Source organism: Megachile rotundata, chromosome 4 (assembly GCF_050947335.1).
Source record: "Megachile rotundata isolate GNS110a chromosome 4, iyMegRotu1, whole genome shotgun sequence".
Taxonomy (NCBI): domain Eukaryota; kingdom Metazoa; phylum Arthropoda; class Insecta; order Hymenoptera; family Megachilidae; genus Megachile; species Megachile rotundata.
Window position 1 is genome coordinate 18,786,004 of NC_134986.1, and position 16,683 is coordinate 18,802,686.

General features: G+C 42.6%; 2 protein-coding genes across 20 annotated transcripts in view; one reads left to right on the forward strand and one right to left on the reverse strand.

Moving 5' to 3' along the window:
* The window catches only part of cac (calcium voltage-gated channel subunit cacophony), a 106,504-nt gene that overhangs the window by 68,355 nt on the left and 21,466 nt on the right, over positions 1–16,683 (forward strand). For 16 of the 19 annotated variants that reach the window (XM_076530418.1, XM_076530419.1, XM_076530420.1 and 13 more), the window contains 15 exons: positions 2,909–3,012; positions 4,218–4,373; positions 4,549–4,769; positions 6,253–6,356; positions 7,370–7,485; positions 7,701–7,760; positions 7,835–7,936; positions 8,375–8,587; positions 8,669–9,096; positions 9,273–9,595; positions 9,676–9,795; positions 9,865–10,428; positions 10,586–10,931; positions 11,006–11,170; positions 15,094–15,204. In XM_076530418.1, the coding sequence (XP_076386533.1) occupies positions 2,909–3,012; positions 4,218–4,373; positions 4,549–4,769; positions 6,253–6,356; positions 7,370–7,485; positions 7,701–7,760; positions 7,835–7,936; positions 8,375–8,587; positions 8,669–9,096; positions 9,273–9,595; positions 9,676–9,795; positions 9,865–10,428; positions 10,586–10,931; positions 11,006–11,170; positions 15,094–15,204 (3,133 nt within the window). The remainder of the gene's footprint in view (positions 1–2,908; positions 3,013–4,217; positions 4,374–4,548; positions 4,770–6,252; positions 6,357–7,369; positions 7,486–7,700; positions 7,761–7,834; positions 7,937–8,374; positions 8,588–8,668; positions 9,097–9,272; positions 9,596–9,675; positions 9,796–9,864; positions 10,429–10,585; positions 10,932–11,005; positions 11,171–15,093; positions 15,205–16,683) is intronic. The other 3 variants (XM_076530437.1, XM_076530430.1, XM_076530431.1) reach the window with 1 other exon arrangement.
* Positions 8,227–16,683, reverse strand: part of exd (PBX homeobox extradenticle) — a 79,848-nt gene continuing 71,391 nt past the window's right edge. The window contains exon 8 of the mRNA XM_012291767.2: positions 8,227–8,328. Coding sequence (XP_012147157.1) covers positions 8,242–8,328 — 87 coding nt within the window. The 3' untranslated portion in view covers positions 8,227–8,241. The remainder of the gene's footprint in view (positions 8,329–16,683) is intronic.

Consider the following 16,683-nt stretch of genomic DNA (forward strand, 5'->3'; position numbering starts at 1 on the left):
TTATATATTCTGTATCCACGTGGTTTGCGTAATCTCCAGTGTCTCTACATACATTTTACACGTAATATATAACTCTATACTGTCTCTCTCTCTATAATATTATAGAAGAGTTGCGTGAACAATTAGTCTCTAGCATTTATTATTGAGTTATTTTAGATCTGTCTTCTATATATGCACAAGTTGTTCGTACTTTTAGAGCGTTTTCGAAAACGCCGAATTAGACACACACGCACGTTACACACACGGAAGAGAGAATCTTTGACTTTTCGCTAGCAAAAGTTCGTGATAACATTCGGAATCCTATTATTACGTTCTGTCCACGTGTTCTCGTGTACGTCGCTACAAGGAAAAGAGAAGAAACGTAAAAGCGATTTTTTGGAAATTTCAACGAATACTCGCGTGAAGAAATAACGGGGGAAGAATTCAAAATTTCAACGCGAAAATTCTTTCGCCGAAATTTGCTATAGTACATAAAAGGTAAAGTTTCTTTCAACGGCAGTTGTAATGAGATTTGCGTCCACTCGATAATCATACACGTACACGATCACGAAAAAAAAAGATGAAACAAAAGAAAGAAACACAGAAACAGTATTAGCTTGCGGGTGTCGTTGTTAATTTAGCAGTCCGTGACTGATAGAATTGATTACAAGTTGAGTACAAACAAATAGGTACGTGTTATAGAGCAAGTAAAGTATTCGAGCAAGCTCGTGTTTGCTATGATAGAAAAGTCGTACCTTTTAGACAGCCTCGAGAGACCGAGACTTCTAGACCTAGAGATTTTCTTTAGACCTTACCGAGGTGACCTTCCACGTACTCCTTTTCCCTCGAAACTTCTCTCTTTTGTACCATTTATGAAAAACAATAGAAAAAGAACATTGCAGCAGAAGCATTGGGATACGAAAACGTTGTCGATCTTTGGAAGCATCGGGGGTATGGATTCACCTCTTGAGACGTGAACGAAGATTTCGTGGATCCTCTAGTTTAAGAAATCCTTATATCCTTGCTTTTTATTCGTTCGTAGATTATATGGACTAGTGGCGTGAATTAGGGCTCGAACAAGCATAGTTACGTTTAGGGTGTTGTTACCTTTGAAGGTTCGTCGTGGTCGTTTATGGTTTCCACGCCGTTAACCGGACACTGAAATAAATTTATCGAACAACTTTATTTTCTTTTTATTTACAATGGTATGTATCATTCGGAAAGGAACTACGACGTGATTTACACGCTTTCAAGGTACATTTACTTCACTCTTACTTTATTCGCTTTTTATTGCATCGTCAAAGATACAGAGTTTATTTTTACTTAAAAATTGACATGGTCAATAGTTTAATACGTTCCGTGGTTTTGTGACTCTTCTAAAAAAATATTCTTCATCAATTTATGACAATTTCATCGTTAATCGGTGCTTGATATACGCTTTCTTTATTAAAAGAATTTTAATCCTGTTTCTAGAAAAAAAAACTTATTTTAGTCAGCGATGAAACTACAGCCGTCTAAGTATGGCTATTGAATTTTACTCGTCACGGAACGTATTATAAGAAAATTGTAACGCGCTAAAGTTCAACGACCGCGACGGATGTTACGTTTCACATCCGTTAGAGTAAAGTTGCAGCCGTTAGAAATATACCCGGGGATGTTTAAAATTAGTAAGACGCGCGAGTAATTTAATACCAATTTCCCCTACATCCGCTATCGTACCTCTTTTCTCGAATAATTACGTCGTAAAACATTCACCTACCTCTCATAGTTAACGCCATTCTCGATTACCGATGGGTCACCGTGAAAATACATCGTCAAGTTTTCGACAAAGTGATCCCTAAAAATTGAAATTTTCCGGATCTGACGAGATCAGAAAATTTCTTAAGGAAGTTGCGATTTCGGGCGACATCCCATCGGTAATTGTAGCTCCCCGCTTCCACGCTTTCGATATTTAAACACATTTTCATTCAATTCCGATCGTTTCGACAATAAGTAAAATTGATTTCCTTCGAAACCGTTCGGTTCAGTCCTTTTGCGAGGATAGTTTAAGAGGTAATCCAGCGATGCGCTAATTCGATAAGCTAATCCAAAGCTGCGAGAATCGAGACTCTAGCTTCTCAGTCTTTTGTCTTTGGGTACGGTCGTGCAATCAAACCGGACTAACTTTCTGCTACTTTTTATTCTACGCTACTTGAAATTTTCTTATTTAACTTGAACCCGGCTGCTAATTTACAGACTCGTACGATTCATCGATTCGGTTCCCGTACGCTTCGAGAAACGTTTCCTTAACATTGTACAATTTCGAGGTAAAACGTAACAATAAAGTATCCATTGCTCGTATTATCGTCGAGATCAGTCGTTTAAAGTCGAAAAACGCTTATCTTTAAAAAGATCATTTAGAAAAGTCGTTATTGTATACTGTTTCAGTATGAAATGACTTGAAATTGCGAAATAAATTTAATCGCCTTTTTCATGGAACATTTCAACGTTAGTAGACTGTTTATTTATTAATTTCCATGCATAGAAAATGTCGATACTGCTACGGGTCGACTTATCATTCTAAACGGAATAATATAAATATTATTTATTGATCGTCCTGCGCGTGGAAATTATACAATGTAGGACGTTTGACGAAGCGCGCGGAAACTTTTTCAGCGACCGCAGCTCAAAGACTGTGGCCGAGCAAATTAACTAGAGGAATGATAAAAATGAAATTTTTGTCGCGAGAAAAGAAAAGAGATAGAATTGATCCTCGACCAGAGCATCATCCCATTAGAGTGAAATTCATTCCCTCAGTTCCCTCGGGTTAGGCCATAGAAACGCTAGTTAACCACCTAGTTGTGTAGTCTAAGTACTTAAGTAGCCTGAGTATTAGTGTAATAGAGTAGTAAGTAGTAAAGTGTGGCGGGGTGTGTGTGTTTTGGGGCAGGTTCATCACGGCGTTCTCGCAGGGCATAGAACTGGATATGGATCTGCGCACGTTGCGTGCGATACGCGTGTTGCGACCGCTCAAACTTGTCTCCGGCATACCGAGTGAGTAGCGTTTCAAATACAATCGGCCACGAAAAATCCAGCCGAAACCAATCGAAAAAGATCATTGCCTCTCGTTGATCGTCTCTGTCTAGCGATTTCCTTTCTTTCGCTTCGTTCTTTTAAATTCGCCCGTCGTTTTTCCTCGGGAATCGATCGATTGGCTGGCAGATTGCGCGGGAAGCGTTGAAATTTCGATTCTTAACCGAACGGCTCGCGATCGAACATTAACCGGTATACGGGAGAGAGCGAATACTTTGTTTCTCTTTTTTTCTCTCTTCATCTTGAATAGACACTTTGAATTAGAGAAAGCAAACGCGAGGCACACGGTGCTCGAGGAACGCGCGTTGATGGTTTTTATTTGCTGGCGCCTGGAATTCGGATACTTCGTGAGTCGACTGGATATCCGTTCCTTCGGAACGTTTCTATTTATCGATTTTAGATACTGCGTAGAAACTATTACGAGCGAACCGATCATTTATTGTTTTTCAGACACGAAGCTCGTAGATCAGTGTAGTGCGATATTGTTGCAGGTACATTGCCGTTCATAAATATCCGGACACTTTCTTATCTTTTTCCAAAGCAATTACCGTTAATTGACCTTTATTTTAATCGTCCGCGAATCGCCTTTAATTCCTGTAGCGGCGACTAACGCGATTCTATGGAAAGCGACGGTATCCGAAGAGAATTGCGTAATCGTTAGAGGAGTCGGTAAAATATAAAGTTATCGAAATTCGCCAAGTGCCCGGATACCTATGAACGGTAATCGTATATTTCTATATCTTATATCTATATATTTACACGTAGATGCCTTGCAACGCTAGAACGATTATTTTGTTTATACGTAGCACCACCCAAATAGATCTATCTTTTCAGAGTTGTATGCTGTGTCCATGTAACGACGAAGTATCCCAATTGTTTAGCCGCTAGAGTAACCGGAGAAAAAAACGAAACGAACGTTTGTCGCGCGAACAAGAGAAAGAAAGAAATGACCGTGACGTACGAATGCTTTCGAGTAACGAAACAAACACGTATTTTTGTTCGCCTCGCTTTGGGAGAAGAATAGAAATTTGACGCGCGATTCCCCGAGCAGCGGACTAAAAATGGAGAAAACGCGACACGGTTACCGGTCGAACAAAGAACACGTGAATCGCTCCGTGAAATCGTTGGTTAGACCTAATTACTCCTGGCGAATTTTTTGCATACAGGTCTCCAGGTGGTGCTCAAGTCTATCATCAAGGCGATGGCGCCGCTTCTGCAGATCGGCCTGCTGGTGCTGTTCGCCATCGTGATATTCGCCATCATCGGCCTCGAATTCTATTCGGGAACGTTGCATAAAACGTGTTACAGCATCAGGAATATCAGTGAGTGAACTCTTATCGCGAGAAAGAAACCGGGAGCCAAACCCGGCTAAAGTAATAATATAATATCCCGAAACCTCGGTACTCGTCCGACTCCGAGAGGCTATCGATTCGAGTTTCTGCCGCTTATTATCGACCGATCGTACGGCGCAGAATACCGATAATGCTTTTCTTCTAGATGTAATCGTGAAGGAGGGCGAACAGCCGAGTCCGTGTAACACGGACAACAAATCCGAGGCTCCGTTCGGAGCGCACGTGTGCGACGCGAATGTTTCGACGTGCATGGATCACTGGGAGGGACCAAATTTCGGCATCACCAGCTTCGACAACATCGGATTCGCCATGCTCACTGTCTTCCAGTGCATCACTATGGAGGGCTGGACTGCCATATTGTACTGGGTAAAGCAAGAGATATGTCCTTCAGTGTTACAACTCTACTCTGTCTTGTTTTCTGTTTCCTCTTTTCCTTTTCTTTCTCATTTTTTTTCCTATCTCGGGTTTCGTGCACGAACGGTGTTTCACGGTGGGCTCTTCGGCGTTTAAACTTCGGCATTTTTCGTCTTCGGGGATTATCCTTTTACCGTTGGTCATTACTGGGTCAGTCGGTCTTAAAAGCGTTCAAAAGACGCGATAGCTTTGAAAGAGGATTTTAACTTTTGAAATTTACACGCGTGTATGGAAGGAAAAATAGAGGAAAGCTTCCGAAATTCTGTCTTCGCGCAGTTTGAAAAAAGATGCACACGAAATCGGATATCTCTTTTGAAATATCTAAACGTCACTTTTCGAGCAGACTTCCGTTTAACACTAAAACTACCAAACCGGTCAAATGACCGCTCGACAAGTTTCTTATTATAAGGCACTCATTTCGTTAAAGTACATTCCTTGAAATCAGAATTGATTTTCATCAAGATTAAGAATAAATGTGTGTACTAATTTATGTTTTGTCGTTTGTTTATTTATGTTTTAACTTCATTTTTAATTTCGAATTAAGTACACATTATATGCCGGTAGGTTTAGTGTTAAGACGTACTAGGTCCTAGTTACGAAGTCTTTAAGCCAGTTTGCGCGATCGTATATTAATTAAAAAATACTGCTACGCCGTATTCTTAAAATCAATATCTACTATTAAACAATTCTCCTCTTTATGAAGGTACCATCTTTTTCCCCGCGATGTAATCGACTGACCAATTCGACGTGTCTCATTTACTCGATCATTCGATATACATGTACCTTTCTTCGATTGCTTGCTGCGATTATTATTTCGTTTCCTTTATTTTCATTCCTACAATTATTAAATATCTAAATGTGACATTCGTCGTGACAATTTATCGTGTTCGATCGTTATTGTTTCTTCTGTGTGCCGTGTTTATTCACGTATGTGTTTTGCCCGATAACATTTGGCTTCCGGCTATTTACTCGTTTATCGGAAGTATCCCGGAGAAGAACCGCTTGCGATTGTTACAGCTAACACTGACGTATATGTTCACCTTGCTCAGTATAACACTGTCAGTTTCAGCCCTCTCTTTGCAAATCTCTTGGTGTTTAATCGTATCTTTTCTACGCTTCGTTCTCTCGAAGAGTTTGTTCGATTTTGCGTACGTTAACACTTCGACGGCTGCTGTCCTAAGCATTAACGGAGTAATAAATGAAAATAACAGTGACATCGGCCGTCGGTGTTAAAAAAAAAAATAAAAAATGACGAAATAAAGGCGTACGACTTGTATTAAAACACTTATGTCATCTATTTTTGGCGAAGAAAGAGAAGGAGCGTAAAATGTGTCGATGTTTGAATGTCGTGGCAATATTTCCTTAAATGTAAATGGTGTACCGTGTTCGAACACGTAACACCATGAACTTCACGTGAGTCTGGTGAAATTTGCAGACAAACGACGCTCTTGGCAGCACGTACAACTGGATTTACTTTATACCATTGATCGTCCTTGGCTCATTCTTCATGCTGAACTTAGTTCTTGGTGTCTTGAGCGGGTGAGTATGTTCATTCTCGATTTCTCGGCTGCAATTTCCGTTCGGTTACTTAACAGCCACCACCTGTTTCTTCTTTCTTTACCACGGATGGGTCGTTTACCGCGACGTATCTAACTGATCTAACGATGAAACGTTAAATGTTCTTGAACGTGTCGAAATATATCTCTGTACATCTAATTTAATTTAAAACATTGCGAATCGAATATTCTGTGAAAAATATTTCGTTATTTCTTTAAGGCTGGTTTGTAACGAAAGAGCGAGCAAGATTATCATTGTTTGTTTCCGTCAGGGAATTTTCGAACGAAAGAACACGCGTCGAGAGACGGGCGGCATATCAGAAAGCAAAGAGAAAACGTCTGTTCACGACTGCGTTCAGTTCCTACTTAAAGTGGATCACTCAAGCAGGTCTCGAAACGATCGATCTTCCCTTAACTTTGTCGCGCTAGCCGTTTTCCCGCTTCAACGAGAGGATCTCGTTAGCGAAGCCACTGAAAGCCAACGTTTATCGCGAGATACTCTATAACACGCAAAGTTTCCTCGTAGGCGTCAGTAATCTCAAACTTCTGCCTTGATCAAGTATTTTGTGTAAACCGCTCGAACGGACGCAGATCAAACGAAAGAAGGTTCGAGGCTCGCATCGGGATAAATCGTACGCGATACGGAATACTAACAATTTTACCGAACTTTCATTCTCTCTGATGAGTTCTACGGATGCTGACTCTGAACTTCCGAAATTTTTGCAGACCTCGAAGTAACGATATTTCCCGGCAGTCGATGACGAATAAGAAAAAACGTGTTACTAGTCTTGAACCTTTTCGTTTGACCAAAAACCCCTGTATAAAAGTAAACGCTGTAAACGTTCCAACAAATATCGGGTTACGTAGTTGTCAGAAATAGCCGAGTGCTTAATCGAGTATCGAATCGCTAGTAAAGCGTATAGAAGAAGTAAGATGTGTGAAAAGTAGATCTTTACCTTTATGTAACGCTCGTCGTCATCTGTGTAACGCTTGTAGAGAGTTTGCAAAGGAGAGAGAAAAGGTGGAGAACCGGCAGTCCTTCCTGAAATTGCGAAGACAGCAGCAGCTCGACCGTGAACTGAACTGTTACCTGGATTGGATCTGCAAAGCAGGTTAGAAAGTCAACGTGCCAGGGCTGTGTATCGATTCCTTATCGAGCACCCTTTACAGCAGCCGTCTCCTTAGGCCAGAATCTTGTAGCTTCTCTTTTCACTTTTGCTGAGCTATTGCTCGACTCTTTTTCTTTCTTTCTTTTTCTTTTTTTGTTTGCGTTCGAACAAAAAACCGTGACCCGTGCGTTCGATGAACGTTTATCGTAATTTTGTAGAGGAGGTAATACTCGCGGAAGAAAGGACCACGGAAGAGGAGAAGATGCACATATTAGAAGGTTCGTATCGAGACACTCATCTAGCCAGAAATTAGACGTTAGAAGGTATATTGATAGAGCGATTCGTGTTGCAGTAAGAAGAAGAGCCGCGGCGAAAAAGAAGAAATTGAAGAATCTTGGCAAAAGTAAAAGCACGGACACGGAGGAAGAGGAAGGCGATGACGACCAGGACGATAGTGAGTATTCTTTTCTGATCGATCGCAAACTTTATGATCGATAATTATATATACCGGTTACGAATTCAATCTGAAATATGACAAAGGATCGATATTCGCTTTGATGTTTATTTAAAAAAGAGGTTAAATTCTTGTCTGCATTTAACTCTGTATCGACGTGTACTACATACTGTTGCTTATCGACGTTACAATCGACATCTTGACTAACTGGTCAGATGGTCTAGCTAGCAACGCTCGCGTTCTTTGATCTTTCCCTTTGAATCGTAACCCTTTGGTTGCGACGCTTTTGAACTGAAAATTGTCCTCTATGCGCGAAACGCGTCACCAGAATCCAGTTCAAGTGCTCCGTGAAAGATGACTGCTAGTACTAGGAAATTGCGAGAGGCCAAATACTGGAACAAAAAAAAGAGATAGAAATATTCGATTTGTACTTTCCAGGACTCTCCAGATCTTCCTACTTTAAATCGAGGGAAAAGGAAGAGGGCACTTGCGTGCAATTTTGGCGGGCGGAAAAGAGATTCAGATTTTGGATACGAAGCTCGGTGAAATCGCAAAAGTTTTACTGGTTCGTCATCGTCCTCGTGTTCTTCAATACCGTTTGCGTGGCCGTGGAACACTACGGTCAGCCTCAATGGCTTACCGATTTCCTCTGTGAGTATACGAAAATAATCTAATATAGTAATCATTGACGCGAAGCGTGATCCATAACCAAATGTGGTGAAATGTTAACAGATTTCGCGGAATTCGTGTTCCTGGCCCTGTTCATGCTGGAGATGTTCATAAAAGTGTACGCTCTCGGTCCTCGCACCTATTTCGAGTCGAGTTTCAATCGTTTCGACTGCGTGGTCATCTCGGGATCGATCTTCGAAGTGATCTGGTCCGAGGTGAAGTCCGGCTCTTTCGGCCTCTCCGTCCTACGTGCCCTTAGACTCCTGCGAATTTTTAAGGTCACCAAATACTGGAAGAGCCTGAGGAACCTCGTAATATCGCTGCTCAGCTCGATGCGTAGCATCATCTCCTTGCTCTTCCTGCTCTTCCTCTTCATCCTCATATTCGCGCTGCTCGGTATGCAGCTGTTTGGCGGTCAGTTCAACTTCGAAAGCGGTACACCGCCCACAAACTTCAACACTTTTCCCATCGCGCTGCTCACTGTCTTCCAAGTAAGTTTTATTCGTTCTCGATACCGCGAACGCGCTAGATATATCTCCGCGAACGAGATTCGAGGAGGAAAGAGGACACGAGACATGGTCTTTCTTCCGAACGAAATCTTTCGATCGCGTTCATTCCACGCTCGTATTAGACTACTCGTTTAACGAACGTAATCGCGATCACGCAGATCCTGACCGGAGAAGATTGGAACGAAGTGATGTACCAGGGTATCGAGTCGCAAGGCGGTCACAAGAAGGGCATGATCTACTCGCTGTACTTCATCGTACTGGTGCTGTTCGGTAACTACACGCTGCTGAACGTGTTCTTGGCTATCGCCGTCGACAATCTGGCGAACGCGCAAGAATTGAGCGCCGCCGAGGACGAAGAAAAAGTCGAGGACAAGGAGAAGCAGGCGCAGGAACTCGAGAAAGAGATCGAGTCGTTACAGAAACCGAAAGACGGTAACGCGCCGAAGGTAGAGATCTGCCCTCCGAGTCCGACTCAGAATTTGTAAGTACCTTGTCTATCCGTAAAACGCGGTGCGAGTACGTTCGAAGGATACGATGACAATTAATCGGATCGAATCGTAGCAAAGACGGAAAGGGTGGGAAACAGTCATCCGAAGAGAAAAAGCAGGATGAAGACGATGACACGGGACCAAAACCAATGCTGCCATACTCCTCCATGTTTATACTGTCCCCTACGAATCCGTAAGTTGACCGTCACCGATCGCCGACTCGATTTCGTAATCAACGACCTAACGCGTAATTTGATCGTAGCGTAAGAAGAGCCGCCCATTGGGTCGTGAACCTGAGGTACTTCGACTTCTTCATAATGGTGGTGATATCTTTGTCGAGTATCGCGTTGGCCGCCGAGGATCCTGTCTGGGAGGACTCGCCGAGGAACGAGGTGCTGAATTACTTCGATTACGCGTTCACCGGTGTTTTCACCGTCGAAATGATCTTGAAGATCATCGATCTCGGCGTCATCCTTCATCCAGGCTCGTATCTGCGCGAATTTTGGAACATCATGGACGCGGTGGTGGTGATATGCGCCGCGGTATCGTTCGCGTTCGACATGACCGGTAGCTCGGCCGGACAGAATCTTTCGACGATCAAGTCGTTGAGAGTGTTGCGGGTACTCAGACCGTTGAAGACGATCAAAAGGGTGCCGAAATTGAAGGCGGTGTTCGACTGTGTCGTGAACAGTCTGAAAAACGTCATAAACATTCTCATAGTGTATATATTGTTCCAATTCATATTCGCTGTGATCGCGGTGCAGCTGTTCAACGGCAAGTTCTTCTACTGCAGCGACGAGAGCAAATACACGGAACAGGATTGCCAGTGAGTATTTCAAACGTTCTCTTCTCGACGAGCGTAGACGAATCAGTGGGAATCGATCGGTAACGTAAACAGATCACTACCAAAGGTTTGACTCTTTTAGAACATCGTCGAAACCGATAAGGCTGCGGGACTAATTGTTCGATTATGCGTCTCGCAGGGGTCAATATTTCGTTTACGAGGAGGATGCCATGCTGCCAGAGCCAAAGAAGCGGGAGTGGCAGTCCCAGTTTTTTCACTACGACAACGTGATGGCCGCGATGCTGACGTTGTTCGCGGTACAGACTGGCGAGGGCTGGCCACAGATCCTGCAAAATTCGATGGCGGCCACGTACGAGGATAAAGGCCCCATCCAAAATTTTCGTATAGAGATGTCCATTTTCTACATCGTCTACTTCATCGTATTTCCATTCTTCTTCGTCAACATCTTCGTGGCCTTGATTATCATCACGTTCCAGGAGCAGGGAGAGGCCGAACTGCAAGACGGCGAAATCGACAAAAATCAGGTTTGCCGACGTTCCGCGATACCTCGTGCGTCCTGTCGCTTCGATACCAACGTTCTGCTCGTTGCTCGTTTCAGAAATCTTGTATAGACTTCACGATACAAGCGCGACCTCTAGAGAGGTACATGCCGAAAGAACGAAACAGCGTCAAGTACAAAATTTGGAGGATAGTGGTATCGACGCCGTTCGAATATTTTATCATGGGTCTCATCGTATTAAACACAGTGCTACTCATGATGAAGGTAAGTTTCAACGATTCGTTCGTTTCTCTTTTCTTAAGAACGTGTCTCGAAGAGAAGATACAGATACTTTTTTTTTATCTTGTGGACGTAACGAGCCTGAATAACGTACGTAAGACGCGACCGCCGGAAGAAGCGCACGCTGGTACCCCTTTTTCGCGTATTCGTGCACTCGCAATTTTTCTAATCAATGATCGAGCAATTTTAGCGATGGGCTTTATTTGCAACGAGTACGTTTTTCGTTTTTGACCGTGGAAAAAATATGTTCGTTGTCGAATTGTTCGAAAATAATTAAGGAACGGTATCGAATGCCCATCGTTACGCGTAAAGTTTCTTGAACGTCTCGTCGCGGATGGCCGAGTTTTGTGATCGCGTTTGGCAATTTTAACCAATCCGAAAAGCAGCCTCATACATCGATTCTCGATCACACGAGATTGCGACGATGATCGTCGCAACGGGACACTAATGAGTTCTGTTCGACGAACAAGCACGATGAAGAGAGAGCTCGAAGTGAAACTGTAAGATACAACGTTATATCTGTACGAGGACATTGTTGTTCTTGCCTGCCAATTTATTTATTGCTCTCTGTATAATTGTCATCCTTGTATCCATTGATACGTGGTGTACACAGCTCTGTGTTCGATACTCTACTGTCCTCTCCTTTCGTGTCAAACAAAGAAAATACCTCCTTTTCTTCTCTATCCTTTTTGTTAGTTAGACGCTCGTGATTCACGGTGTCTCGATGCTTTTTATTCGTTCCTACTCGTTCGTTCCAGAATCGTTCCAGAAGCTTTTATTCCCATGCCAGGCCTGCGCCGAGTGCATCCAGACGACCTATTGCTCGTTGAATTTTGTTGGAACCGTTTCAAATCCGTTCGGATATCGCAAAAATACCTGGGGTTTATGTAGGAACGGGTACACGCTGCTTTCTGCGATTCGAATCGGAATACTTTTTTCCACAATTTCGTACGCGTCTCTTAACGTTCGAATACCAAAGTGATCTACTCAGAGATATCGAACTCGAGTCCGTTATTAATCGATATCGCGTCGAAAGTAATCGGAGAAACTTGGGTGTACTCCTTTGTGCATCGATCTCCAGATCGAAAACGGTCTAATCAATTTCGAGTCTCGAACCCTGGCAAGCATTTCATAGCACTCGCGCCAATCCGTCCCACGCGCGTCCATTCGTTTCCCGTTTATCATACCTTATTTCGCTTTAAGTAGCAATATTTCCTTTCGTTCTCTTTCGTTTCGTTCGATATCCTGTATTTATAACTCTCCTCGGTTTCTTCTGTTCCCGACTCCGTTTTTGACTGCATGCCTGCTACTGTGTCCTCGTTTTCTCAATACTAAACGTTCTCGAAAATACGTGGAAGAACGATATCCGAATATCGATATGCTGTTCCACGACCACGTACACACACACACACGCGCACACACATAGACACGAGGTGCGTTCGACTCGTAAGCCTTGACAAGCCCATGTTTGAACTGGTAGCGAGGTTTGAAGCGTAGCACAAACTGGCTTGATCGAATTAATCGTCGGGTCATATCGAACGCGGTCGAATAGAACGAGAAAAATGATAAAGCTGCGGTATACGAAAAGCCCTGCACGCGAGTCCACGTGTGCTTTAAGAGCACACTTTCTTCGTTTTTGTTCTATTACGTCTCTCTGCACTGTTTCTTCTTTTCTTTGTACACAGCCTATCGGTGACACGCGCCGTTTCGTTGGACACTCTTTCCGGAAGACTGCTTTCCATTTTCCAACGAAACAATACGCTTTTATTTTGGACACAACATTCGATTCCGATTCGAGCAAACGTGTCTCGAACGCCTATACGTGCATACATATTTGTGCTTCGCCGTTTCGAACCCGTTTTCTTTCACGCACACACGCTGCCTTGAACACTTGACGCACATGGTTTTGAGAATGAACCGCACCACCGATTACGCGAACATTGTCGAACAAGGGACTGCGAGACTCGTTTTCGAACTCGGTGCTCGTTCAACTGGTTCGAAGAATTTGTCGAGCCCCCTAGGTTCTTTGTTAAAAGGCACGTTAGATGTTACCGACACATCTTCGTAATGTCACCAAACTGTTTGCACGAGTGGCAAACTGCGTGTCGCATGCCTGGCTGCTCGCAATCCAAATATTTCACCGAACAAGTGGTCGAGCGAATCACTGAACAACACCAGACATCCACTGAATGTGTGTGTGTGTATGTATTTTCTTTCCTGTTTGTTTCTTTCTTCGGTAACGATATGTTTCTTGCACGAGACTCCCGCACGACTCGATCCTCAGCTATCCAGGACCATCGATAAAGCGAAACCGAAGAAGCGGACGAAAATTTATGTCGAACACGCTATTGTCTTCAGAACTGCATTTCGATCGAAAATAGCACTCCAAGTTCTAAGCGAAGAAATTTGGAAAATGTCCGCTTCCGTGGCTCGCTCTATCAAAATTCTGAACGTTAAAGAGAGAAAAGATAACACGTTGATACCTCGAGCGAAAGGGATAATTCGTAACCCTCTGTCTCTTCTCCTCTACGAAATTTCCTTCTTGTTTTTCTTACAATCTGATTTTCAGCTCGCTAAATGAACATTGTTGATTCCTTGATTGCCTTCTGTTTCTTTTACTCTCTTTTCCTTTCGTTGTTTCTTTTCGCAGTAACGTTATTTGCTCTTTCCTGTGTGCCGCGATTCTCCAAGACACCAAACTCGTATCTGTTTGTCCGACAACCGATCCCGACGCACGCGACGACGAGAAATATCGCTTTATTTTAATAAGTCGAACAAGACGGAAAATACTCGTCGTCGTTGCGTACGACGCGATAGAACGTCCTTTCAAAATCCTTTAATCGAACGATCGATAACGCTGGTAGCGTTTAAAAATTTAGTAAGATGTCGTTTTATAGCCATCGCTAACGATCGATCGTCGATACCAGTACAATGGATCCAACGTTTGGACGTTATCCCAAATTTTACACGATGACGTCGATGACACAAAGTATAAGCGTGTGCACACACCAGTCACGCGTAGTATACCTGGTACTATGTCAAGCCATCCCTTCAACCTAACGAATGAGACAATCTCTTTAATGATTATTTTCGTCACCGTTAAAATACACGCCCTTTAGGACCGTACAGATACACGTATGTAGGTTAACGCTAATATTATACACCTATGTGTCTCTCCCTCTTTGTCGACTGAAAACTGCCACTATATTTATATGTATATTCATATTTATACACCGTGTAACTTACAGATTTCGCACTCTAGTTTACACGTCATTTATATATTTGTAACACCGTGTCACTCGGTAATCGGTGTCGATACGCTTCGAACGAGTAGACTTATATTGTTCTTTTTTAATCGAGAATGGAATATAACGCGTTCGAACAGTTAACCCCTTCCCGTGCTTTGACGAGTCTCACTCGTGACGCACTCACAACTCGAATGTGATTAATGTTACTCAAATTTTGAATACTCTTTAACTTGAGGTTTAGATCCAACTATAATTTGCGTTGTCAAGGATCCCTGAATATAAAATACTTAGAACATTTTAGTTTTCTTTGTTCGTTTTAATGTTATAGTCCTGAATGGTTAGTCTTGAATGACGCACCTCACAAATAAATGGCACGGCAAGGGGTTAAGAAAGATCAGACATTGTAGAGAATCGAAATATGGTCGAAGCGTATCAACGTTCGAATTATTCCGTAAGAAAAAAATAGTGCATTTTGTCGAATCGATGACGATAAGAAAAAAAATGAGCGACGACGGTGGTTAGGAGCGTAAATTTCTACCGCGCGGCTCGCCGTCCGCAAAATCGCGCTCGTTCGATAGGCTTGTACGTCTGTCTGTCTGTTTGTCTGTCTGTCCGTTCGTTTCTGTCGGCCGTGTGTGTTTGTCAGTGTATGCATTACAGTTCCATCGGCAAAGCGACGCGTACAAGAACACGCTGAAGTACATGAACATGTGCTTCACGGGGATGTTCACCGTCGAGTGCATACTGAAGATCGCCGCTTTCGGCGTGAGGGTAAGCTCCATCATGCCAACAAACCCTCCCCTCATCGAACAGATTATTTCGAGAAAACGTATCCGCTTAGAGAGTAGTCGAACTTCCGATGAAAAATGATGCCTGCGATTCTCTTCGCCGTTTCTTATTTTTTTATCGACGATAAATACATGAAATTTTACTAAGAAGAGATTTACGAGCGCGAAACGATCGATCGCAGAATCAATTTTCAATGTATAGACTGGGTAAGTTTCGCTTATTAGAGAAAAATTAGTGCGTTTCTTTATTTTTTTCTTTCCCTGACAGAATAGATAGTATCTTGCCGACTCGACGGTACTGAAAAGTATACTCGTGTTGCAAGAATACGTGTATGTACGAATACGTAGAGAACCTTTCGTGTTCAGGGCTGAACACGCGTTAAAATTCGAACTCTAGTTGCGTAAACATTTTTAGATCCTTTTTAGTAGTCTACTTTCGTAGAAATCTCGTAGTTTTCATTACTTTGACCCTTTCGCTGTGTACACCATACATGTATTAACATGTAATAATCAGTAGATCGGAATAAACATTTCCTGTTCTAAACTTCTCGAGAACATTTCGCCTTTCTCGAGACACGATGACTCGGTTTTTAATAAGGAAATTTGATATGTAAACGTGAAAGGGTTGAAACGATCGTATATTTTATTATTAGAATTAAATCTATCCTTAGATTATGGCGGATGCTCAGCTCTGTACACTATTATAAATAAGATGCACTTTTGTGCGTATCTATTTGAAGTTGCATGAGAATTGCAGTGATCGACAAAAATGAAAATTGACATTATCAAAGCGATAAATGTTTAATATTTTTACTTGTTTATTTACTTAAATTAGTTTAGAGTACTATATTAAGTTTTTACGAGCGCTACTTTTTCGACCTGCACCTCTCATGTGCTCGAAACATATGGCTCGACACGGAACATCGAAAAGATTCTTCGATATTTAACGCGGCCAAACGATTAAAACGAGTGTAACTGCGAGCCGCTTCGAGAAAAACATATTCTCTGCTTAAGAACTAACTTCGATTAGAGTTTGCATCCCGCCGTTAAACGAGTTTTCTCGCGTTAGTTTTTAGTACACGAACCACACGCACAACACCACACGACACATTTGCATTCACGCTCGTCGATAACCGAACACGAACATTCAGTTATTTTTCAGTTCGTTCTCTGTCTATCAACCTATCTACCTTCTTTTTCTGGCTGGTTATTTTAATTTCGAAAATATCGAACAGGGGTGGGGTAAAACTCTCTCGAGAAAGTGAGTCCAGCCCGGAGCAACTCCTTGCTGCATGCAAATGTCAGACTTGTTGCACCCTGCACGTAATCACTGCACGTTGTCGTGGTTCTTTATCCTTGCATGCGTAATATTGTGCTTTGAACCTCTTGTCTTATGATTTTTCCAACGGTTCGCTGCATTTACGAAGAAACCGTTTGCGGCCTGTCGAGATTTCTAGACGAG